This window comes from Gavia stellata, chromosome 12 (assembly GCF_030936135.1).
Source record: "Gavia stellata isolate bGavSte3 chromosome 12, bGavSte3.hap2, whole genome shotgun sequence".
In the NCBI taxonomy this organism is placed as follows: domain Eukaryota; kingdom Metazoa; phylum Chordata; class Aves; order Gaviiformes; family Gaviidae; genus Gavia; species Gavia stellata.
In genome coordinates this window covers 16644730-16669747 of record NC_082605.1, presented here as the reverse complement: position 1 = coordinate 16669747, position 25018 = coordinate 16644730, and the positions used below count along the sequence as shown (strand labels likewise).

Below are 25018 nucleotides of genomic sequence, written 5' to 3'. Positions count from 1 at the left end.
GGAGAGCTTCAAGATCCTTTCAGGCAGTATCTCCCATCTTTGAAAAAAGACAATATAGCTGGAATTTATCTCTACTAACTTTGAGCCTCATTACAGACTACCTGTACAGGTAATAGTTAATACACAGAGAGAGAGAGGCACTTCCAGAGGGTGATTTGGCTTTTGATGGCCTGAATAGCTTTACTATCAGTGCCAAGTTCTTTGAGTTCATCAGTTCATTCTCTCTTAAGACCTTCTGGGCACAATTCAGCTTCAGATTAAGGCACCTCCATTTGGATGTCTGTATGCAGGTGTCTAAATGTCCATTATATCAACAAAAATCTTGTCATTAGATCAGGAATTCAAAGCCTGGATTCACCTTTGCATCCAACTAGACTAAACCTCTGCCTAAGGCCCAGTTCTTCATGTGCCTTAGAGCTTATCAGCAGTCCTTGCAGATTTTTAACTACAAAGTTTCTCGAGGTGTCTTGCAGCACTTGCTCAGCAGGTGCCTTAATCTGCAGTGCCCATTATTGGGGGTGAGCAGCCCTTTCTTAGCATTACTGAACCTGAGCAGACCACAGTATGCACTGCAGAGATGGCTGCATCATGTCAATCCCAAAGCTGCTGTGGTCTAGCAGCTTGGCTTGCTCTAGTCATGGGAAGATATCCCCAAAAGGCAGTGCTGTTCTGTTCTCAGCCACTTATTACATGCTAGAATGGCTGCTGGAGAAGCATTAGTGTATGTGCTGGCCTTACGGTACCTGCCACATGAACATATTTAATGAACCTTTTTCATCCTATATTACAAAATACATGAATGCCACCCAGTCTTTAATGGAGTAACCATCAAAACATCCCTGTGAAACAGGGAAGAACCACTGTCTCAACAACACAGATCGCAGCATGAGAAGATGGAGCTTTCTGCTGGTTTCTTTATCTAAGAAAAATTTGTCTCAGTTACAGTAAAAAACCCTATACATTGGCCAAAGAGACTTCTCTCTGAGGGGACAATTTCTCTCCTCCCACTGCCTTGTGCTCATAGTCCCCCAAGTTTTGACACTGCTTTGCACAGTCCAGGTTAGCCCACCCTCCCCTTCCTCGTGAGCTCGAAGGAGGTATCACATGAGAGCAGGCATGGTGGGACCATTAAACTGACTGCCAAAAGCAGCCGCAACAGGGAAGCGCTCCTCCTGGTTTTAGAGTAGGAAGAGCAGAGTTCTCCAACTATCTAGGTTCTTCTCTGAAAACTCATCGCAGGTGGTCCAAGACTAAAACCTCCTGTCTCACGCTACCCTCAAGGAGAAGGAGAAGAAGGGTGGCTCCTTGCTAAGGAAGCGAAGGGGCCAGGACATGCATCTTGGTCTGCCACAGAAAGCAGAGGAGATGATGACATGTTTTCTTTTATTTTCAGTGGCACAGCATCAGACTGCAAGGCCTAACATTTTCTGTAGGAATGTAACAGCTAACCTTTCATATTAGTTCCCCTGGGTATTTTGACTGACTCTTTCTAGAAAGGATAGTCACATACCTACTGAATAAAATCAGGGAAAACGTAACTGGATTCTTTCATTTTTCTAGGACACGTTTCTTCAGTGTTTCAGAGATGGCTTTGAATGCTTTTTGGTAAAATGAATCTAATTAGCTGCAGATTCAATCCTAGACCAATGACACAAATTACAGAATATGACAAGGAAACTTAAAACACCTTGAAGCAACAAGTACAAGCATCTGACAGCCTGAGGCCAATACAACATTTTGGGTATCTTAATTCTGCCTGTGAAACTGAGCGACATCAAACAAGGCAGTGGCTGCAAAGACCACTGTAACACCGAGCTGCTCTCTGTAATCACTGCTTTAAGGGGAGCTGGTTCCTGCACTTAATAATTCCCAGGGGAAATGCCTCATGAAGAGAGAATAGCGCTAAACTCTGCTTCCAGCTTCGCTCTCGGTATAGCTGAGAGGAAAATTTGACCTTTGGTAACCTGATTAATACCAAGTTAACAGATGGCTTTGGACTTTACTTGAGATTGTTTGCTTATCCCCGTGTCTTGCCTTCCTCCCCAGGACCCAGCAGCCACCACCTCTGCATACGCTGAAAGTGGTGGGCAAGTCCCCCTGTCTCGAGAGAGCAGTGGAGCTGCATATCCCTCGTCCACAACCTGCCCTGATGGAGCAGCTGGTTTTACTCTGGATGCAATGCCGCAGTGTTTTTAAGAAGTGTTGCTCATGTTTTTGCCATTTTACAAAGGTTATTCTGAAATTTCTATTAAAACAATGTGGGAGAGATGCCTATGGAAAAATACAGCATTGGCACTCAGAGCCCCATCGCAAATGACCTTAAATTAAATCAAGCAGCACTGATACAACAGATTTCTACAAAACCCCCATGATTTATCACAAGCATAACCTTCTCTTCTTTATGTAATTAAAACTCCAAGTAGCACAAACACAGGAGATTAAGCCCGTCTTACCTGGAATAGGTATAATGGGAATACTTTCATTGGGGACCACGCGGGGGGAACTGCTGTCCTCCACATAGAAATGGGCAGTCTGAAAACACTTTCTGTTAAAGGAAAAAGAAAAAAAAAATAGATTCAGGGTGTGAAAAACTGCCCTCTGAAAAAATAGCCAAAAACTTTTGCACATGTTCTGTTTTAAAACATCGATGCGTGAAAACATATGTGCAATTACAATCCTAATTCCGGGTTCTGGTGTGCTCTAATTCATTGATATCTGACATCCACCCATCATAAATGCCTCTGTATATTATTGCTAAGTACTATTGAATACGAAATTATACTCGCAAAAGTTAGTGGTTGCAAAACAGGTTTCAAATACATCATTCAGAAAGAAACTCTGCACACAAGAAACATATTCAGCATACAGTTCAAACCAAAATCCACCTACGACACTAGCATTTCCAGGGAAAATACACTTACTGTAAAAGTTTATGCTGTGTAACAGCCGACAGACAGTAATACAGCATCTGTAAGCGCTGCATGTCATGATGTTCTGCTATGAAAGTTATCCTTCAAACATTACGTTTTTTTGTTTGTTTGTTTTTTAACACTAAAGCCATATAATCCTCATCCCATCCTCCTCCTGCAAACTTGTATTACATATGCTGCTACAGAAAAATGCAATAGACACTTAGCTTGGGCCCCAGGACTCCTCTCTGAAAAGGCCTATAAAGAATAGGAGAACTTAAATCCACCTGACTCTTTTTTACCTGTATTTAATGCAAAGCAGAGAGCACAGGCTGGTCATCACAGAAAAGGTACTGAGCAGAATAACATCAAGAGATCCGAGGAGACTCTGCATGGTGATGTTAACTGAGGCAGGGTTTTCCAACACCAGCGTCACTGCTCATTGCTGACTTAATGAGCTGCTTGAGGCTGGAACTGAATATTTAATGAGTCTTGCTTGGTGTGAGCAGCTATTGTGGCAGGAGAAGGGTCTGCTCTCATCTGTCAGGGTGCTTAACAATAGCTTCCCATTGCAGAAAGATCCCCCTCATTGCAGCCCTTAATGAACTACTCCTCAACACCTGGGCAAAGTTTGCAGGCGGCCTTCTGAGCTGTGCCTTTTGTCGAGTTGCTGGTTCCCTTGCTGAAATGTATTTGCACGTATTGGCTTTTAAGTTTCTGCCTTGCAGTCTGCTTTTCTGTAATTTGGGCATTGCGCTCTCCATAGAGAGCCCACTCCGCAGAGCCGGCGTCGCTGACTTTGTCAAAGTAATTTGTGCTCCCTTTGTTTTCAACATCCCTACATGCCTGAGAGCAAAAAAGTCACTGAAAATCAAACCACTCTCTTAGACAAAACCAGAACCTAAAATAATCACGGTGATTGCTTTCTATGCATTTGTACTTTCTACTGCACAGTCACAGTGCTTTACAATGCAAGCACATGCTACGGCAGAACAAGTACAACTTAAGACAATACAGAAGCAGGAGAGAGCGGATTTCACAGCATGGAGTAATTGTCTCGGAGCAGCATTCTATTTTCAGGCACGATGTCTTGCATTGTGCTGAAGTTATTTATTTAGTGAGTATGCTTTTGTTAAGAAACACCATAAGGTGAATTCACACATGAGGATGCAAGAAGTGCAATAGTCTCACAGCATTTAAAAACATCGGTTGAACTCCCCCCACCCTATTTGCTCCCTGTTCTCATTTTTTTTGGCAGCCTTTATTTTGGACAATGCACACCCTGGGGGCACGCAGCAGAATAAATCAGTCACACATAAAGAAGAAACTATGAATATGAAACAGGCAAAATGTTCCTGATTTTGATGTATTTGGGGCTCTTTCCCTTGAGTCAATATTACAAAAATCCTTGAACGACTTCTCCCGGTAATGAAGGCCTTAAGAAGGTGTTTGATAAAAAGACAGACCTTTACGTAGGGATTTACAGGATTTTTTAAAGCTGATGATACTTAAGAAAAGCAATTATTTTTTGTAATTTGTTATTTTATACTCTGAGAGGCTGTGATAGGCTGGCATTATGGTTTTTTTATGCAGCCATAAGATAGCTTTTTCTTAATAGCCTCAAAACATGTAATTGTGTTGGATAATCACACTGTGCGATACTGGAAGGCCCACGATGGCGATAGCTGAATACCCAGTTCAACATATCTCTGCTGAGCACAATGTTGGAATAACAACGTATTAAATGAATATTTTACATAGTAAAGTTTGCTGCAATCATTAATGTCATTAACAATTCTGTATTTTATTCCTGGAACTTTCTGTAGCTGTTTTGAAAAGGCAGTCACCATGGAATTTGACTAAAGGTTTTCTCAAGTCACAAACACCATGCTAAAATACACTCCTGGCTTATATATATACACATATATAATAAGGCATGCTCATTACTTTACAAAGCTGGATACTGGCATATTAGGTGAAGACATGCCTCTCAAACTCTTTCTTTTTCCACTTGCTCATAATTGCTGTAAATATTCCAAGTTTAGCCTCTACAGCTGAGCTCGCTGTGCACAGGCTATCGCATCCCTGTCCTGGTGACTCCCTCCATGTCTCAGGAGCTCCTGGTGACGGCAGAAGTCAGCACTGATGGGACTATGCAGGCTCAAAACTGAGAGCAGGATAAAGTGGATTGATCTTCAAAAGACCTTTTACTATAGGTTTGACAAGCTTGCTGGATGAATTTCGCAGCAAGTTCTGCTTACTGGGTCTGTTTCCTACTCTTGCACCTCTCCTCCGTGCAGCTCCAGGAGGGAGCACGCATCTCGGGGCGCCAGGCAGATACCTCCAGGCCCCCAGTTTGGATAATGTCCATTTTTCAGCCTGGGACTGAGTGGGTGAGGACATGCCTGGGCACAAGAAGAGCCTTTTCCAAACTTGTGTCTAGTTTGTGGTAATAAATACTGATAGCTGAGATCGAGGCTACTGAAAGGCATTTTAGGCGATTTAGTATCTGCCTTCTCCCCCAGTTTAGGATGCTCCTTTCTATCTCCTGGCATTTCCTCTACCCATTACCTTTCCTTCAGTACACAAACCTTAAGCGGCAGCAGTTGCTAAGGCTACAAGAGGCTGCAGTAAATCTGTGTGCGTATATGGGGAGGGCTGCATAAAGGAAAAGGAAGAGTGCAGAAAATTGCTTCTTTCGAGTCACTGGGAAGCAGCCTTGGAGAGAGGTGGGAGTGGATGCAGGGCTAGACAAGGTGCAAGTCCCCAACTGTTTTCACAGGAGCACCTCAGACTGCAACTTTAAGCCCAGTGTGTGTGCAGGTGTTTGCACCTGTGTGCCCATTTGCTCAGGAAACCAACACCGTCAGCAGAAAAAAACCACAGTTTTTTTCCTGACAGAAGCAGTCCTTAGTGAATGAGCAATCGGGACTTGTCAATGGCATAAATGATTATTAAAATCTTAACAAGTGAAACACTAATTTTAGAATAATGCTTGCATTTCTGCAGCACTGGTTGAGGAAAAGCAAATCACAGCCTTGATTTCACTTCCAGAAGATTTCAGAGAGCCCACATCTTTTCTGCAAAATACCAAAGAGTCTGTGGTCTCTGAAATAGGCCTGTGTGCAGTGAAGCACACCGTTTTCTCTAGCCCCATATGTTTTTTTGGCTCCCTTTCCCTGGGGTACAATAACTGCGCGAGATTGTGGTGATCAGACACACAGTTGGCACATATGGACCAAAATGCAGAAAGTAAAACACTGCGAGATTAGCATCTCCCCGGAGAAGGAGCAGGGGCAGGGTCTGGAACGCAAAGCCGGCACAAGGGAGAGCATCCCCCTGCCCAGAATCTTTTTGCAGAGATATCGGCAGCGGGTTATTAAAGCAAACTAACAAGATGCAAAGTCCAGAGCAGCAGCACCTTATTATCAAGCCGCAAGCATAAAAATATGCCAAGAGATGGTCCTGATTAGCTGGGTTAAATGCTTATTCCATCTCCGCTGAGCAAAATACCAGATTAGCTTCTGTAGAAGAAGAGATGCCTCATGAGATTTTGACACTCAAAACAGGTTTCCTTGGTTATTAGTTAATAAACCTCAAGCAGCTTCTCCTTTATACTCATCTAAAAGCAAGAGGAAGAACCAGATCACATAATGGCCTGAAAGCACGGATGCATTTCATTTTCATGTAGAAGATAACGCCTTAGTGTTTAGTTAATACTGCCGCCAATACAAACACGGAGCGCGCACTGCAGTCGATGGGAGGGCTGGGAATAGCTCCGAGGGCAGCGTTTGGCCTTTACTCCTCTGCACTCCGTCTAGCGCGGGCAGCATCCCCTGATCTGCGCTGACAGGCGAGGGATCCGCGCTGCTCCGGAGCAGCTGAGGCAGGGAGAGAAGGAGCAAGGGATTACTGCGGAGGCGCAGGGGATTGCCTCTGTGGCGGCTGGCTGAAGCCACCAGGACAGTGGCTGAACACGGGAAATATCAAAGGGGAATGCTTCACTTTCTGGGGACACCCAAGAGCCGTGTCCTGCCTCACACGCTGAAGCTCCCTTGTTCACTAGGGATCTACTCCTTCCTCCAGGCATTTCTGCTGGCTGGAGCAGTGTGTATTCCCTCACCAAGGCTAGCCAGATTTATACTACTTTATTTCTGTAATAGCATCTAGTTGCTTTAACTCCCGGTTTCTTGCAACTACTCTCTTCTTGGGTCATTACCTCCTAAAGCATGAGCAATTCGGGGGCAGATGGCTTGAAAGGGTCCTGGAGGCCCACTCATTACTGTCAGAGCAGGGCAAACCTTGTCCTCTGGGTACCCTTCCTCCAGAAACAGCCTGCCACAGACAGGAGCTCTGCAGAACGTACATTTCTTAATGAAGAGGCCAATAGTTCCTGCAGCCACCCTACTTTCGCACACAGTCCTTAGCTGGTGGGCAGAACAGGCAAGATTGAACAGGAGTCAAACCAGGATCTGTAATGGACCTCTAAACTAGGCTGCACAGGACATGGCTTAATCTTTATGAAATGCAACCTGGATACAGGCATTCATTCACCATGCTCCTCCATCACAGGGGGGGTGTCTGCAAATAACTCCCAAACAAGGATCCAAAGACAGGAAACGATCCCTTTCACTACTTCTGCACATTCATCCTCACTTTCAATAGAAGAAAAGATGCTTCAGATTCTCGTTGAACTGTTTTGCATGTTTTCTAGGAGACACAATTAAGATTGTTTCTGGTGCCAGCAGAAACCAAAGTATGTATGCAGTCAAGTGTACTAGTAACACATGGCTCTGCACTTTAAACTAGCTTCACTATTCCTTGGCAAGCATTTGTCACTGTCAGAATTGGCAATGACTCCTCAGAAAAGAGCCGCAGACTACAGAACAACAGAAGCGCTGCAAATCACGACCATGTCACCAGCAGAGCAGTGGATGGGAGCCTGGACAACAGCTGTCTGCAGTCTGCACTGCTCTAGCTGGGGTCATCAGTCACTGATTTTTATGAGCACTAAAACTGGCTCAAGCGTTAAGAAGAAAAAGAGAAGAGAAAACCACACGAAAAAGGCTGATCATATGAATAAGTGACCAGCATGGAGCAGTGACATCACATTCATTGTATCAGAGGGGTATCTGTATTTATGCTTTTTTGGCCAGAAAATGGCTTATATTGCCCCAATTTTCTACAATCATTTTCCTTCCCAGGTCTTAACGCTTAATGATCAGGATTCAAAAGCTGAATTACAAAAGAACCTATGCTACGCTGGAGGAGTAAGGCAGTGAAGGCTGACCGAACTTGAGCTACGGGAGGATATACAAAGCAGGAATGCATAAAACCCGAGAGAATGCAAAGAAAGCTGAAAAAGGAGGAAAATTTCCCTACAATAATGCTGATTCTCCTGCATATCCCTCCCGAAGACGATTCGCCTTCTCGCCACAAAGCGATTTCTGCCTATAATCTTCTTGAGCAGTGTTAAGCATCGCACAGATATGATAACCGGAGAGGTCTAGACGGTACATGGACAGGTTTCGGAAGTTCACAGCGTGCCAAGTCCTTGGCATCCTTTCCTAGACAGAACGGTGAGAAGTAGACTGTCCCTTTCAGGGGACTTCCTCTGGGCAAGGAGAAATGCTTTTTCACACTAGTGAGTTGTTGCAGTCCCGCAAAAGCTAAAAGCATCCAAATGCTCATCACCAGTCCAACCACACACACTTACAACCACACATTCTGCAGTATCACAGAGAAATAAAGATGGGAAAAGGCTGGGAAAAGGCAGAGGAAAAAAGAGAAGGTGAACAAAACTTTGAGACAGTATTTGTGAAGAGCACACTGCTAGTAAAACTGTCCATCTGAAAAACTAATCTGCAAACAAGACCAGGGTTTTTTGACACACAAAGACAGCTAATTTAATATTTATGGCCTAAATTTGCCAGCTGACTACACAGCTCTCCACAAAATTAAAAATCCTCTTCTCCCGATCCTCTGAGATCCTATCCTGCACCAGAGACTAGACACCCATTTACATCACATACGGTATTGAACTCAGACATTATACAAGAAATAATAATTTTTAGAAGGGTATTCAAATAATTAAACAGTTCAGAAATGACAACACACACCAAGATGAACTGCTTTCAAGTCCTCCCCCCTTCATCAGTTGTGCGACCAGAAAGTGCCCAGGTGGCCAACGCAGAAATGCACTTAGAAAGCTCTTTAACTGCAAATTGTAAGTGGATAAATCTTAGTTTAACTCAGCACAAACATCTTCCACGCTTCCCTGTCCCATCTTCCTGGTGTCCCTGGAGAACAGCGAAGGCGATGGTGAAACCTTATTTGTGATGACACTTGGCCCTGTAACACTTGGTAGCTAATTACTCTCCTGGTGACCTCTGACAGGGCTAGGAGCATCAGACCTTCCCCTCCTGCTTTAATCAATACTCACAACAGCTGTGTTGGATACACTCAGCAATTTTACAGATGACTGAATGGGTTTACTCATCAGTATTTTCTAGTGCAAGAGAACAGGCTCCCTGGTTATATGCATTACCACTCAAAACTTTAACGTCTTCAGGCAAAAATGGGATAGAGAAACCTATAGGTGGTATCTTAAAATGGTTTAAAAATTAGGCACGGTTTTAAAAACCAAAGGGAAGCCTGATGTATTCATTTTCCTCTCCCTAAGCCAACTATTTATTTAATGCAACATTCATAACAAAGACTAGAAAATCACAGAGGAAAACAAAGACATGCCTTTTCCAATCAAATAATACCTTAGGCAGCTCCTATAAAATGTGTACTTCCAATGCCCTAAACATCATGTAATATTAAAAAGGAGCCTAAAACTTTCTCACAGAAGGAAGCTAAATTTAACCAAGTGAAGAGTTGTTCTGTAATCACAAGAACTGCAGCAATCAATGAAGATTGCCTCTTACTAGAGAGGAGCTTTTCGTAGCACCTCTAAGAACACAAAATTGGGCATACTTGATATTATCATTTCAGGACATAAATTCTCTTTGGGATGAATCTCAGGAAAGGAAAGAAGAAAAACAGGGTGGCACACTGGGAGGTTAAAATACAGGTATTTTTAAACGCAAAGTGTAATTTGCCTGGATTGAAATTCTGTTATAAGAAAAACCATAAAGAGATGATCCCACCTAAGAGACACAGCAGAAACTGGGTCTCTGGAACATTCACCTAAATGTCCCTAATTACTCCCACCTAATTACTCTCAAAATAGAAGAGCCCTGCTCTTCCCTTTGCAAAAATACTCTTTTCTTCCTCCGAATGGGACATCAGGACATTCAACTGACAATTATTTTAGGAATCCCAAGCCACGGCATGGAACCTAAACATAACACAAAAGTGTGCTAAAAATTTAGGCAAAATTTCTTCCTCTGCTTTGATGGCCCTGCCCATCTTCAGGCAGAAATGCCAGTTTGTTAAATATAATTAAATACTCAATGGGAAGCTCCCTCTTTCTCATCAGACATGTCCACATGCACCTGGACTAAAGCTGCATGGGAAAACTAGGAAGATTTCCCAACACTGCTGGACATATTTCATGTTTAGCTTATTTGGGGCCAGGATAAAATATTAAGTGTGATTATTTCCTTTCTCTTTTCATCACCGTGTATTTGGAGGGTGTGCTTTTTTCATTGGCCATTTCAAAAAGAAATAGCTACTTAAAAATTTTTATGGTCTCTCTGTTAACTCTGTTTAGAACACAATTAGAAATGGCACAAAAAGATACCTTTGGAAGCACAGCACAAAGGAAAAGAAAAGAGCAGCTGGCACCAAGAGCAGAGAAGCAAATTTTTTAGTACCTGGCAGATAATGAGAACACTGAAAATACACTACTTAATACTAGTGCTCGGACAGGGCTACGTACTTCACCTCATCACGCTAATACAGACGGAGCGGGTGGCAGCCAGCTGGCCCTCCTTCCCCACCCATCTCCCTGAAAGCAAAGATTTGTAAGCCGCCAAATAATAAACCGGGACAGAAGTCTTGAGGATCATTAATCTTGCTATCAATGAACCTATTTGGAGATTCGCTTCTTGCTGTCGCTGATACTAATCTGCCAGTGGCTCGAGAGCTCTGGGGAAGCCTGTAGTATGTGTGTCTAAGGAATTGCTTTAATGAGTTTCTTGCATTCAAAGGTTAACAAATGTGACAAGGAAACACAAATATCAGAGACAATAAACTTCCATCACTGAACCAAACCACTGAGAAATACTATGCTGCGTATTCTGCTGTGATATGCTGAATACATCTCTAACTAGCTCTGTAAAAATACCCGAGTCAGACCCCAGTGACCTGTCTCAGATGCCAGGAGAAATGCAGGCAGGTTAGCGTGGAGCTCTGCCCGCTCCAATACTCCTCCTTCGCGGGGCTAAGTACCTTGGGCATAGCTCTGCACTAATGGAGCTATACCGCAGAGAAGCAAGCGGTATTCGCTGAAGTGGTGTTCTGGTTAAATCGGACAATCAGTGTGGTGTGAACATACCCACTGGGTTCCCTTCGCTAAACACAACAGACCCACATCAATTAATACATCAGAGTAAAAAGTACCCGCATCAGTAGGAACATTCCAGAGGCATTTGCATTAAACAGTGCAATATTTTCTGTGAGAATGTTTCTAAAAAATAAATAGCATCAACAATAGCAATAATATCAAACAAATCCCAAGATAATTAATACTATAAGAAAAATCTAATTAATACCAAAAAGCAATAACTGGTTTTAAGCATACTTAGACATAATAAAGAAGCACAGAAAATAAAAACCATGTATGTTTTAAATTACTGTCTCCACAGACCAAATAAGCCATAAGAAAAATTCTAGAAATACTGTAAGCAAGTAATGGAGGTAGAATCCACTACACCATGAGGCAGAGGGGACTAGAAGGATGATCCTGAAAGTGCTTGAAATGAAGTGAGGAAGAGTTCCCTTTTCAAAACATATATTAAAAAAAGGACACCTTTGACGTTTCAGGCCTATAGGCCATTCACACCTCCTTGGATTTTAGTGTCAAGGAAATACACATTTATTACACAAAAAGGACTCAAAGTATGAGGCATATCAGAGACGTTACCATGAAGTCTATTAGCAGGCCCCCAATTATATAGGAGACTCAAGAACTGAAAAAACATAAAGTAACAGATGTGGAGGAGACTTTGCCTTTAAGAAATCAGTCAAGATTATTCTGACGATTAGAAACTGCTTTCATCCTCACGTCAAACTCTTTTTCAGTAAGTACACACTCAGGCAAATAAACTCTTGCTTTCCTGTTGTCTTAATCAGTGTGTAGAAACATCTAATAACAAACTAATCACAGGAGGAGAACATTTTGATTCAAGATAAAAGTTCATTGCAGATAAGCAAAACAGGAGAAAGTCAGTCAACCTACGTTAATTGTTAGATCCCTTAACACCAGATACAGTTTAATATATTTTCTATTTATAGACTGTTCTCTTTATTTGCACTATTTCCAAAGCTTTAATCTACCTTTTATTAAGCTCTTTATAACCTTTCAGCGTTGATAAATGTGGGACCAGGGAAAAGGAGAAAAAAGCCCACAAGAACTGCAGTTTGCATCTTAGCAAAAACATATGAACGCTTCTTAATGTATGAAGAAACGCACCTGGATCCATCAGGCGCTTGCTCAGAAGCAGACATGTAAATTAAACACAAGCTCTTGGCTCAGTATTTCCTCTTCTTGAAGCTCATGAAGTGACTTGGCTGCACAGGCAGACACACCGTCCTCGAGGAACGTAGGAGATGTCTGCTCCGAGGTGAACTGTGCAGCGCTGACACCTCCAGCAATTCAGATTCATTTTCCTCCTACTGTGTTTATGCATTTCATTTCCATGTTCTGAGGTGATCTTTGGTGGTGCTTTTGCTGCCATTAGTGCAGCAATTAGACAGTAAGCTTGGGAGCAGAAGAGACAGCAGTGATCACCATGGCCAACAAGACGCGTTCGGGTATACAGGCAAAGGGAGGTTCCAGCAGGGACCGAGGTGCTGCCGTTAGACCCACTCCAACTTTTCATCTCTGCTTGTAACTGGGAACTGTAGTAACAAGTTCCTGTTTTATTCCAGTATTTTAATTCAAGGAGTTTTGTGAGCTAAAAATGTTTAAAATGTAGACTAAACAGCAGAGTATTTTGCCACTATTTCTGGTAGTTTTGTCCCAGACATTTGGTTTCAGATCTGTCATTTCCTGTCGAGAACACACAAGTGTGAAATACTTGTTGATCCGTTTATTCATTTGCCTCCTGGCTGATCGTAGCCATTTTGACAGAACGGATAAATAGACTTGCTCCTTGTTGGTTTTTTTTTTCACATGCTTCTCCATCAGCCTGGAAGCACCGCCCCAACTTCCCAGATGCTGTGCTTAGGTCTTTATCACTCCTACACCCTCACTTTACATCCTGCACTCTCCTTTTAGAGGCTTGCTAAGCCAATTTCACACAATACCCAGGTTGTCTGAAATGCCACAAACAAACTCTCGCTATAGCAGCTTCTGCAACTCCATCTGCCAGATGAAAATGATACATAATATTTAGAGAAAGTATTTTTGAACAATTCAAATCCAATGAACACTTTACATCACTCTTTAGGACATGAGATATATCTGTGACAATGGCACTTGGTTACTCCAGGCAGCGTTTAACCATTTATCTATGATACATCTCAGCAAATCACCTATTTTTCCAAGTCATGAACAAACACTGCAATTTGGAAAGGGAACAACTCTTGATCATTCTCATTGAGGAAATGGCAAAGGTAACAGCTTCAAATGATCAGGCAAAACCCTGTAACATCAGCACAAGATTTTCAATGCAAAGTAATTTCAGCAGGCTAACAAATGAGTCACGTTTCTCCGACAGACATGTAGCAGAACACAGTGCATTTAATTGATGTGCCCTTTTATTGCAAAACATCCCGTCTTCCTCCGGTTTGACTAGAGCAATGGGATGCAGAATTGCCAGGAAAGAGCTGAAGAATGCAAACTTGGCACCACATAGTAACTAAACGATGATTCATGGAAATTATGAGACATTCAAGGGGACAGGTCCCAGGCTCCAAATTATGCTCCACTCTTGTATTGCCCCCGTGTGATTATAGCAAGTTTGCTTACAATTTGCTGCTCACTCTTTTAATTGGATTCCTGCAAAGGGCAGTTTGCTGTGCCATGAGCTTGTCACTTTGTATCCTGCTTTAACTCTAAACCACTCAATTAATAATAAATTCCATTTTTTATAAAAGCATTTGTTTCTACCCATACGATGCTATCAGCAGCCATCTCATTAATATTTATTTCCACAAAGCAGCCCACTGATGTTAAGATCTCAGATACAGCTAGCAACTTTAACAGGGGAAAATATGTGAAGCCAAGAAGGTCAAAACAGAACACGAGCTGTAACAGAAAACATCCAACCCATATGAATTTAACTCCTTCTTTGCAGAAAACTGAGTAAATACAATAAGGTTGGTGGAGAGCAATGACAATGGTAAAGTTAATTCAGTCACCAGAAAAAAATGAGGAGGGAATTTGCCAACGCATCTCTCTCGGGGGTGGGGAGTTGCTGTCTGGCGCACCAAAGAAAAAAGATGCTGGAAAGAAGCATGGAAGGGGAATGCTCATCCGCTGCCCTATTCCCCTGCGAGCTGAGCCGTCTACTTTCCAGGCTTCAAAAAAAAAAAAAAAAAAGCAGAACTGTGGATAACCTTAAACCCTGGGCTAGGGTTGGTTTAAAGCCCCTTTTCTTTAGCATGCTCTTCCGTGCTCCGCGCACAGGGAATTAGCACAGCCTGGCCTGGCCTGCCAGTGCAGAAGCCAAGGGACCCCACACTCACCATCCAAGGAGTGAAGGAGGAGAGGGCTGTAGACCATTTAAATGTTTCAAAAAAGCTGGTATAGAGCTCAGGGATTCTCTTGCACGCTTTCAGTACAAGGAAGCATCACTAAGGAAAGAGAGAACATCCAAGTGCAAGCTCAAATCCTATAGACAACACTGCAACCCACCGAAATCTCAGAGTCGAAATAAACCACAGACTTTTCATTTCCCCGTAGGCCTAGCTGCAGCTTGGGTTATCACAAATGCTGGTGAAATGGGAGCATTTCTTCTATGTTCAGAAGCGCCCAGCTGCTTCTCATGCAGAATGCTCCTGAGAGTGAGATTACACATTCAGACATGGCGAGATGAAGCAGCTGCTGAGAATGTATATCAAATACTGTGATTTCTTCTCTTCTGCTCTCTTGTTCCGTGCATCTCGAATAAAACTAAGCTGCAGGGACAACAGGTCTCTTTCTAGTAGTCTCCACCTATTCCTTTAAACTATACAACAGGGAACTTGTTCCATGCAGCTCTGTGGATAACAAAAACAGTGATGTTGAACTCTAACCTTCTGCTACCACAAAGAGCTAAATTAATTCCCTACAGCACATCAGCACTGCTTTTGAAAAGGCCCAGACTCCGCAAAAAACAGATGGAAACTAAACTTATGGGCCTTTAAAGATGTCAAGCATTTCCTCGCAGTGATGGCAGAATCTTTCTTCTTCCCATCAATTTTTTTATTAATCAGAGCACACATGGCAACTCCCTGTGTGGCACCACTCGGGGCTCACCCCATCAACATAAAACCGTGCGAAATTATCACCTCGGGTTTACCACTGGGATAACAATGCTTTTATACCTAGAATTAAAAAGATGAATTGTCACAGCCTGGCAAATCAATACGCAACGGCAGACACCTAACTCCAATACTATTTCGTTGCCCCTTTTCTTCCCACAGATTGTTCCCACCTTTGCTACAGGGTCTGGCTCAGAGACCCAGACAAAGGACTCCTATTGTACTGTTGTCACCTTCATGCTTTGGCTTTCAGGACCCCCATTTTGGAGATTCTGAAGCACAAATACATTTTGGACAGCCGCGAAGCCTGCAGTCTCCTGCTCTAACAGCCAGGTACACGCCAGAGCGCTGCAGAACCTTTGTAGGTCCCCGAATTCTCGTCTCCTCCACCATGTTATGTGGAACAGAAGATTCTTGATCGCCCATTTCCTTGAAGCTCTTTGTGTAAGGACCTGAGTCAAGTTACTCCTTCTCCCCCAAAGAGCTGAACTGGCATTTTTACCATCAAGAGGGTGGTGCGGTTGTGAAGTGCCCAAACATTTCTGAAGAGACGTTGGGGACCTGGTGCCAGGTCCTTATTCACAAATGACAATCATTACTGTAAGCATGAGAAAAAGGGCTCTGCCCTCCTGACTGCAGCCAAGTGCTCCACATGGGTTGGCTTTGCAGTGATAAATGTCACGTTTACAATGGGTTTTGCAACATGAAAGTCCGTAATTTGCTTTCCAGGGACTTATGCTTGATTATCAGGAGAGTTAGAAGCATTCACTGAAGTCTAATGAATAGAATTAACACATCATTTAAACAGGGACTAATATGTATGCAAATGAGAAAAAGTTAAAAATAAGAGTTCAAGCTATAATTTCAGAAAATGTAGACTGCATCCTTATGAAATATGAATGTTTCAATTCACCTCATATCTTTACATCTATGTTAGCTGCTTTGCATGTGAACAATAGGGTGCATCAAGCCCATTTTGGTTTTTGTATTTGAACTTGGACTTATAAAATGGATTATATTGAAACATGAATAATACATATGCTAATTAAAGACTCCATTTAATGACATAAATAAAGACGAAGACCATCATAGGCTAATTTCCATTTGCAAATTTCCTAATTACTGTATTTTCCTAGCAGAAACTAAAGCAGAAACTTTACTTCTGCAGTCTCAGAAAAAAGACTATTTTCTTGGCTCAAATTATTTTAAAAATCTTTTCAACTTTTTTATTCGTTAGGCTTGATCTCCACAGAAATACAATTGCTTTGCCTAGATAGATTCAGTATTAAGTATCACCCAAGCCAAACTATGGTGACTTGTGCATGCAAATGGTGTTACTTAATTATTAATTATTATTAGATTTTTCTCTAATAAGGAATTATTGTTGATAAATAGAAGGTGTATACACCCCTCAATATCACAAAGCATGTTCAGAGTAACTCTGGCAGATGTAAGCCAAGTAAATGTCCTTGATGGTTGATAGGCTGTTAATCTCTCTCTCCCTTCCTCCTCCCACTCCCCAAAATTAGACAGAACAAGGGCACAGGACAAGTGTATCGTCTTCGGGAGACAAGGCATTAGCACAAAACATGACTACAACTTCTGTCATGCAAAGCCTACAGAAAAGCTTGCTGAAGAATGAACAGATTGCAGGAAAAGCCCTTTTAGGTTAAAAGGCTTGTTTGTACCTATAACAGTGAGGAAAGTGGTGAAAAATAATTCATTCAAATGAATATGAAGCCTGTAATGATATCAGGGCCAGGAGAATCTTTTTTGGCTGTTGTGTAAACGTTGGTTGTGTGGCTCAAGAAGCCTGGATTCAGCCTTAACTCACAAAACCAGCATTTGCAGGCTCTGAAAAGCAAACTGCAAAGCACACCCATTTACTCCCTGATTGAAAGAGCACCCTGAATGCTTCAAAAATAAGGAGCTGTATGAATGGGAAGACACTAACCACTGTGGTATGTTTATGTCCTAGGCTTTTATTAAAAAAAAAAAAATAAATCCAAAAAATGACAGGTATGAAGACTGCATCTTCACAGCTTTCACTTCGTGTCTGTAATACCAGTTGCTATTACCAAAGAACACTGACATTTAGGAAACTTAAAAGACTCTGAAGAGTAAATGATCATCATTTTGACTTATGAGGTGGTTGGAAGTCCTCCGTGCCCTCAGTACTGCCAGCATGGTACAACTGCTGCGATCTTCATCCGTCCCACTGCTGCCAGAGGAGCACAGCCTGGCTCCGCGTGAGAAGAGGCTCTCCCTGGTCCCAGCTCAGCTTCCTCTGCCCTTGCGGTGCCCATCCCTCCACACTCCTCCTCTCAGCACTAGTGGAACCAGCTTGGGGAAATAAATACCTTAAGAAAACCTGGAACGCAGCTGGAAAGCTTTGCAGGCCAGTTTACTTTGATCACTTCCCTAAGAGCATAAAATCCACTTCACTGACAAACCACTCAGCTCCTAATAAACAGTGAGATTGGCAGAGGTAATTTCCCGCGATGGGTTTAGGAGATGCACTCCCTCTGCCTGCCTTGCAGAGGGCTATTCTCTCATTCCTATTTGAAACCCACATTTATGCCAAATATCCATCAGCAGGGGTAAACTCCATTTCCTACCTCCATCCACTGCTAGTGAGGGATTTGCTCCAGCTGAGGAGCACCTGTATCACCAGCCTCATGCCTGTGCAAAAGGAAAGACATCCCTTTACACATGCCTGGGAGAAGCCCCCATCCGCAGGGATTCAGCATGGTAGCCCTAAGTCCAGCCTGTGGCACAACAAAACATGCCTCGATCCGTAATGGCTTAAAATGTATTTGACATGGGAGTGAATGAGACAAGCTCATGGTGCTACAAAACGTGAGAAATTTTACAAGCACTTACTGGAAACTTTCTGGTATTGGTTAAAAAACGGTTTTAGAGAGTGAATCACTGTACAGAAATATATCCATTTAACTGGTAATTTGATCTGAAGGAAAATAAAAACCAAATTTGAGCCTTCAGGGAACAGAACATTTGTCATTATTGGAAATGTTTTGATTTCTTTCCTTTTTTTTTTTTTTTAAACATTAACAATATTTAAAAAATTCAAATTGGGCTTATTTCTATTACTTTATAAATGTCACTTTGTAGGCTATTTCAAAACGTTTTTGTTCTATTTTGGAAAAGACGGGATTTCCAAAACATGAAACAACCCTGCAATCGAGAACCAGGCATGCCACCTACGCCTGTTTCAGCTTAAAACTTAAGAGCTCAAAAGCATTTTAACCAGTAAGTCGGCAGAGTGAAATACATGCTGTTCGTAGCGGTAGAAGAAATGTTTTCTTCTAAACAAACTCAAGTGTTCTACAATAAACTGAATGAATTCACATACTTGCAACATTTGTAATAGCAGCACAACATGCGTTGTGCATTCCAAGGCATTGGTTTTTCCCGAATTGCACAGGTTTTAAGAGAAATAAAATTAAGTCCACCCCTGCTTGTTATTGTTTTACTAGGCTGCTGATTCCTAGTATTTATCCAACCAGTTAAGAATGCTGAATTGATTTAATATTCTTACCCTATAATTTTACACTCAGACCACATCCTGCTGTGAAACAGCTAGTGCTAATGTTAGCCCAAATGCTGCTGTGGGACTTAGGACAGCACAGGGCCCTTCAATAGCTATATTTTATAGTTACAAGGAGACAGAAAAAATATAATTTATCTGGTTGCTGTGGTTAATTCACAGTTTCACAGCAGAGGTATACTGTTCCCTCCGGGTACATCCACTTGCATTATAGGATATTTCATTCACAGTTTGTCCAAGACATTCCTCTAGCTCTGAACCTACCAATTTATGAGAGGGATTCTGCTCCACAGATACCTGTATACACTTCAACACATACTCTTACATACTAAGAATATTATAGGAAAGATATAAACTAGCAACAGATCAATAGAAAACATCAACTAGCAACAGATCAAACAACAACGGGTTAATAAATTGTTTCTTTGGGCTGAGAAGGGAAGCACAAAAAGAATGAATTCATCTTCTTAAGAAATAGTCTCCTTTTTTTTAGTGATTTAATTTCACAAAAAGCATTTGTGAAATTCGTTTCTCTTTTAAAATACTGATCGTAGCTTTAAAAGCCAGAGTTCAAAAATTTTAAAGCTGTATAGAAGTTACCTGTAGAATAGCTTACAAAAGACCTAACAGATGAGTAGGAGAAGCCAGTGGTACGTGGCATCCTCCACTGCTGTGCTTATCGGAAAACAGACACTCCTCATGGCATACTATTTCTCAGCACCTACAGACCAGTTCTTAATGGAGCTTAACTAGAAGATTTGAATATTTAAAAAAATATTCATTCAAAATTATGCCTTGTAAACTACTACCTTTAATTCAGCTACTGCAGATAAAATCTTGCTCTTTTTTTCAAGACCTCACCATTACAGCAGCACTGGGGAAGGCATTTCCAGAAAAAAAGTCTGCAATTAATCCATTTAATTAGTTCCACAGAAACAAAACATAAAGATCAATTGCAGCCACACCACAGATCCCTCCTGCCTGACCTCAGCTGCCCCTGCCTGCTCCCCTTTGCTCTCTCTGCAGAAGAAAGTGTTTATGGAAATGTTGGGGAAATGTCGTTACACCTCTAAACAAAGGGGCGAGGAGTGTGTCAACAGCAGTTTTCCAACTTGGTTTTTGCATAAACTTCATCCCCTTTAGTGAATGGGATGGCCTGTGTGGGCCTGTAGGCAAAGCATAGCCTAAATGTCTCAGCTCTTGCAGGACACATCGTATCACAAATTAAGAATTAAAAAAGTATACTTTTTTTGTTTGGGAGTTTTCAAGGTCACCAACATGATATTAGAATTCTAGTCTTCCACAACTGAAACATACATTCTCCTGTTGTTTGACTTATGATTGCATGCTTGACACTATCTTTTAAAATAAAGGTAATGCAGATCTGGGCTCCCACTGAGTTCAATGGCCACATCCATAAAAGTGCCTGCAGAAAAGATGTTCACACAACTGACCCACACGGTACGAACATCCCAGGAGCTGAGGAACACACACGTTTCAGAGTGAGAGTTCTCATTTAAAGGTACTGTTAAAAATAACCACAATCCAGCAGGCACCAGGACTGCTGGCGCTGGGACGGGTGGTTTCACAGCTGTGAAATCTTGGTTCTTCGAGCAATCACCATTCCCCGCCTCCTTTGCAAGAAAATACTTTCAGATAACAGCCTCTCCAGGGATGTCTAGATTCAGTCACCCTGGGTGCTTGCTCACAGGGTCTTTGCCCTTGGCACCAGCGGTGGCCTCATGTTGGCACTCACTGCTGATAATGGGGCAGTATTGACACATGCGCTACAGATGGTGCCTTAGGTAACACACAATGCGGGCAGCAAACCACAGCTATACCAACCCCTTCTCTTCTGTTTTGTTTTTAAACTTCAAATAATTGTTGTACTCTTAACTCTTCCCTACTTTTAGGCTCCCCGCTGCAGGAGAACAGATGGAACAATACTCCAAACAGATTTTTTTTCCACCAACCTGTTGGTCTCCTGACACAGTTGTCCTCTGCAAGCTGCCTTTGCAGTTTCTTTCCTGCCCATTTGTATCTTCCTTTCACTCTCCCTCCAAAGCTAGAGCCCTCCCCACTCTCTCCTCCCCCCAGTTCTTAGATGTGCTTTTTTATCGGCTTCACATTATTCACTTTAAACGTGATCCATTTAAATTGCATCTTCCAAACGCTTTTTCAGGCTTCTAGCCTGTGACTTACAAGACAATTTATCACACTACACCATTCCTCCTCTCTTCTCACGCTTGCATGTGTGCTTTTAAGCTCACGCTGCAGAGCTGTGGAGAACGGGCCTCGAAGCTCCCATGCAGGATCAATAACACCTGCGGTGCTCCTGACGAATGGCTGCTTAACCTTGTTTTGGAACCTAGAAATGATGGAAAATCTGTAGACCACCACTTTATTGTCTTTCTTGTCATGAAGCTTTTTCTAATGTCAAACCTAAATTTCTCTCTTGCTTCAACTTAAGCCAAAGACTCCTCATCCCCAACACAACGGGTACAGAACATCACGTATTCCGTGCAGACGCCTTTCATGTAGTAGAGCACTTGGTTCCCTCTCTGCTAACAACCCTGCCTGCCCATCTGGTCTAACCAACTTCCTCATAGAAAAGGTATATTGCACAAGAATAACCATAGTCCTCTCTTATTTACACCTAGAGATACACCAGCCTGCTATAAATCTGAATTTGCTCTTCATTTACGGGACAGCAGAGAGGAGAACATTGCTTCATGAAATTCAGATGAAGGCTGGATGTGTGTGACATGGGAAGAAGCTGGCTTCAAATACGTGGCAAGAAGTAACTTGTTATTGCAATTGCATGTTCTCGAGAACCCATACAAGGCAATACACATTCTTCAGTCATGCGGACTCAAATTTACAAGGGCAAGGTCTCATTTAGCTGATACCGGTTATTCAGGAGTCACTCTGTTAACATCAATGGGACTGCTCAGGTTTAAACCTGAAGCAAAATCTAGACTGTGCTATTTCCTTGAAATGGGCCATTCCTGGGTCAAAGTGTGCTTACTGATTTTTGTTGCTCCTGATGCTGTATAATTAGGACTAAAAGTACTGTTTTCTGAGTTTTGTAGATATCCTGATAGTTCTGGAAATCACCCCTGATCTGCATTTAAGCTTGGCAAATCCCTCTCCAACTTTTTTCTTTTCTCAAGACAAAAATTGTTGGTTTGTAAAGTGGCAGCTCACTACTGGCCTCACCAGTGAGGAAGCGGAAGTCTTGCAGAATTCTGGTTTGCAAGGAAAAGTAAAACTAGTGTTAATTAAAGAAGAGTAAAAGTAACAGGCATATAATGAGAGAACATGCCCCTTTCCACAGTCTAGCTCTTAACAGATCATCCAGCATGCTTAAAAAGCAACTTTCCATCTGCAAATCTGTCTCTCCCTCTTTTTTGCCTAATGAGCATGAGTTAGTCTGTTCAAAAGCCGAAATGGGCATCTCAGGGCCAATTCAGCAGCAGGGGGTCTGTTACTATAACAACTGACAACTCCTGTGATTTCTGAAAGGCCCTAAAGTAGCCATTTGGGAAACGGTTATTGAGCAAGAAGTTGTGAAGGAATGGCTGTGCGGGTGCGGTGATGGAATGGCTGTGCGGGTGCGGTGATGGAACAGCTGTGCGGGTGCGGTGATGGAATGGCTGTGTGGGGTGCGCTCAAGGAATGGCTGTGTGGGGTGCGGTGATGGAATGGCTGTGTAGGGTGCGGTGATGGAATGGCTGTGCGGAGGCTGTCCCGGCCTCCCCTGCGCACAGCTGCACTCGCCTACCTCAGCCCTTCATGCACAGAGAAAACCCCGGCACCCTGCCACCCTTGCAAACAGCCGGGCCGGATCCTTTTCAGCTCCCTGCAAGAGAAGATGAAAGCCCACGAGCCGACAACGGGAGGAACAGCAGCGGCACGCTACGATTTGGCGTTAACGGATCTCCTTGCGGGCTTTTCCCCCCTCGCCCCAGGCTGTGTGTTGCCAGATGAAAGAGCAGAGATGCTGTCAGAGAAGTTTTCATATTGATTTTCCTTGTAATGGAAGAATGACAAGCACTCAAAGAACGATACCAACAGCTAGAACAAGCAACCGGCAGCTGCTCTAAGCTTCAGGCTTGAAAGCAAGCTGCCTGCCATTGGCACAAAGGATGAGCTCAGTTCCCCGAGCGGGATAAGAGGGAGCTGATCACAGGCCTGCTCCCCTTTAATGAAAACGAGTAGCGCTTTGAGATACAGCACACAAAACGACCCAAAATTTCAATACCTTTACCTCCGGCACTGGTAAAGTCAAATACAAGCTGGATCTTCTGCAATAAAAGCTGAAGTGCTTTTCCTGCATTGCCTGGGTTGAGGCAGGGAGATCAGAGAGCTCCAAATCGGGCTGGGCTGCATCCCACTTGCCAGGCAGTGGTCTGCCCCGTCCCCATCCCTCTGAGGCTGTTTGTCATCATACGAGACTAGAAGTGGCCATTCCCAGAGGAAAGCGAAGGCGTGCCCTGTTCGGCGTGAGCAGGGCATATCTGATCACTAAAAAGGAGATGGGAGCTGCAAGGGGGTTCACGCACGACACTCACCTCCACGTTTCCCCTTGTCTCCCTGTGGCATTGCCCGTCTCCCAGCTCAGGGAATCTCTTGCCCTTGTTGGCTAATTCTCCTCACTGCCTGTGATGACATGGGTTGTGCTTCGTGGCACAGCCATGCCCAAGCTGAGCACAAGTGCCTGGATGTGGTCCTCAGGCATCACTGGGGGCAGTGTCAGCATGAGCATCCCCATCCCTCCTGCTCATTCCTGCCTCATGCTGCTCCCTCGGTTATGCTGGTACAACTCTGTCTGTATGAACCAGTCTGGGAGCTAATCTGGTTTAAATGAGGGCATGAAAGCCCCTCTCACCTTTTTTTTTTTTTTTTTAAACATGGATTATTTCTCAATCCAGCTCCTCACATGGTTATACAAACATTTCCGTTGGTATCACAGAGGGCAGGACAAGGGCAGAAACGGATGAGGCTGCTTGAACCGCTGCTGCTGAAATAAATACTCATGCAACTGCACCCGAGGCATTCTTAAAATCAACACACAGGCTCTCAGAAGGTGTTAGCACCTAGCATCCCTCATGAGTGAGAAAATGAGCAGAATCACGAATATTTTAGAGTAAGCTGAAAGCAGCTTTTATCATTGTAAGCAAGCAATTTTACAATGGTCTGTAAATTTGCAATGTTCCTTTTTCAATCAGTACAGTAGATGAACAACACATTGTGTACTCATAAAATAAAACCTGGAGATAAGTTCAAATAACAATTTCAGCACTTTTTACAACCTGCTACCGGCAGAAGTTCTTTTTTTTCCCCAACGAAGTTTTAACACTCTCTTAGCTATGGAGCTGTGCAAGTTCCCCACAATTTAACACCAAAAGGCAGCTTTCCAAGTCATGGTTATTGGACATGGTAACTACAACAGTTCTTGGTCTTACGGTTGCAGCTTTCATTTCTATATTACAAACTGATTTACAAATATGGCTCACCAACCTTCTTCGGTGCTATTTTACCAGGGACAAAACTCAGATGCTGAAATATTGAACACCTGAGCTTGCTCCCACTGAGGTCTTTGCCACCGAGTTCAACAACAATACTGTCAAAGCGTAAGTGACTTGGCCCCAGGTCACACAGAAAATCAATGAGTGAGTCAGAAAAAGAACGCACATCTCCTGGTGCTCAGTGTCATTTCTTCTGCACAGAAAGGCACTGCCAGAGAAGTACGAGGCTTTGCCACAGGACCCGTCTCAAGGATTCTGTTCAATTCAACAGGATGCTGAACAAAAACCTAAGAAAACTCTTACTGTATACTAAATTCTACAGGGTTTTGCCTCAGGAAAATTAAAGGCATCTTTTCCCCAAGCTGTCTCAT

At 42.9% G+C, this 25018-nt stretch overlaps 1 protein-coding gene across 1 annotated transcript in view; it reads right to left on the bottom strand.

The window, feature by feature from the left end:
* The window catches only part of PTPRG (protein tyrosine phosphatase receptor type G), a 416959-nt gene that overhangs the window by 41737 nt on the left and 350204 nt on the right, over positions 1–25018 (bottom strand). Inside the window, exon 14 of the mRNA XM_059823043.1 lies at positions 2454–2545. Within this exon, the coding sequence (XP_059679026.1) occupies positions 2454–2545 (92 nt within the window). The remainder of the gene's footprint in view (positions 1–2453; positions 2546–25018) is intronic.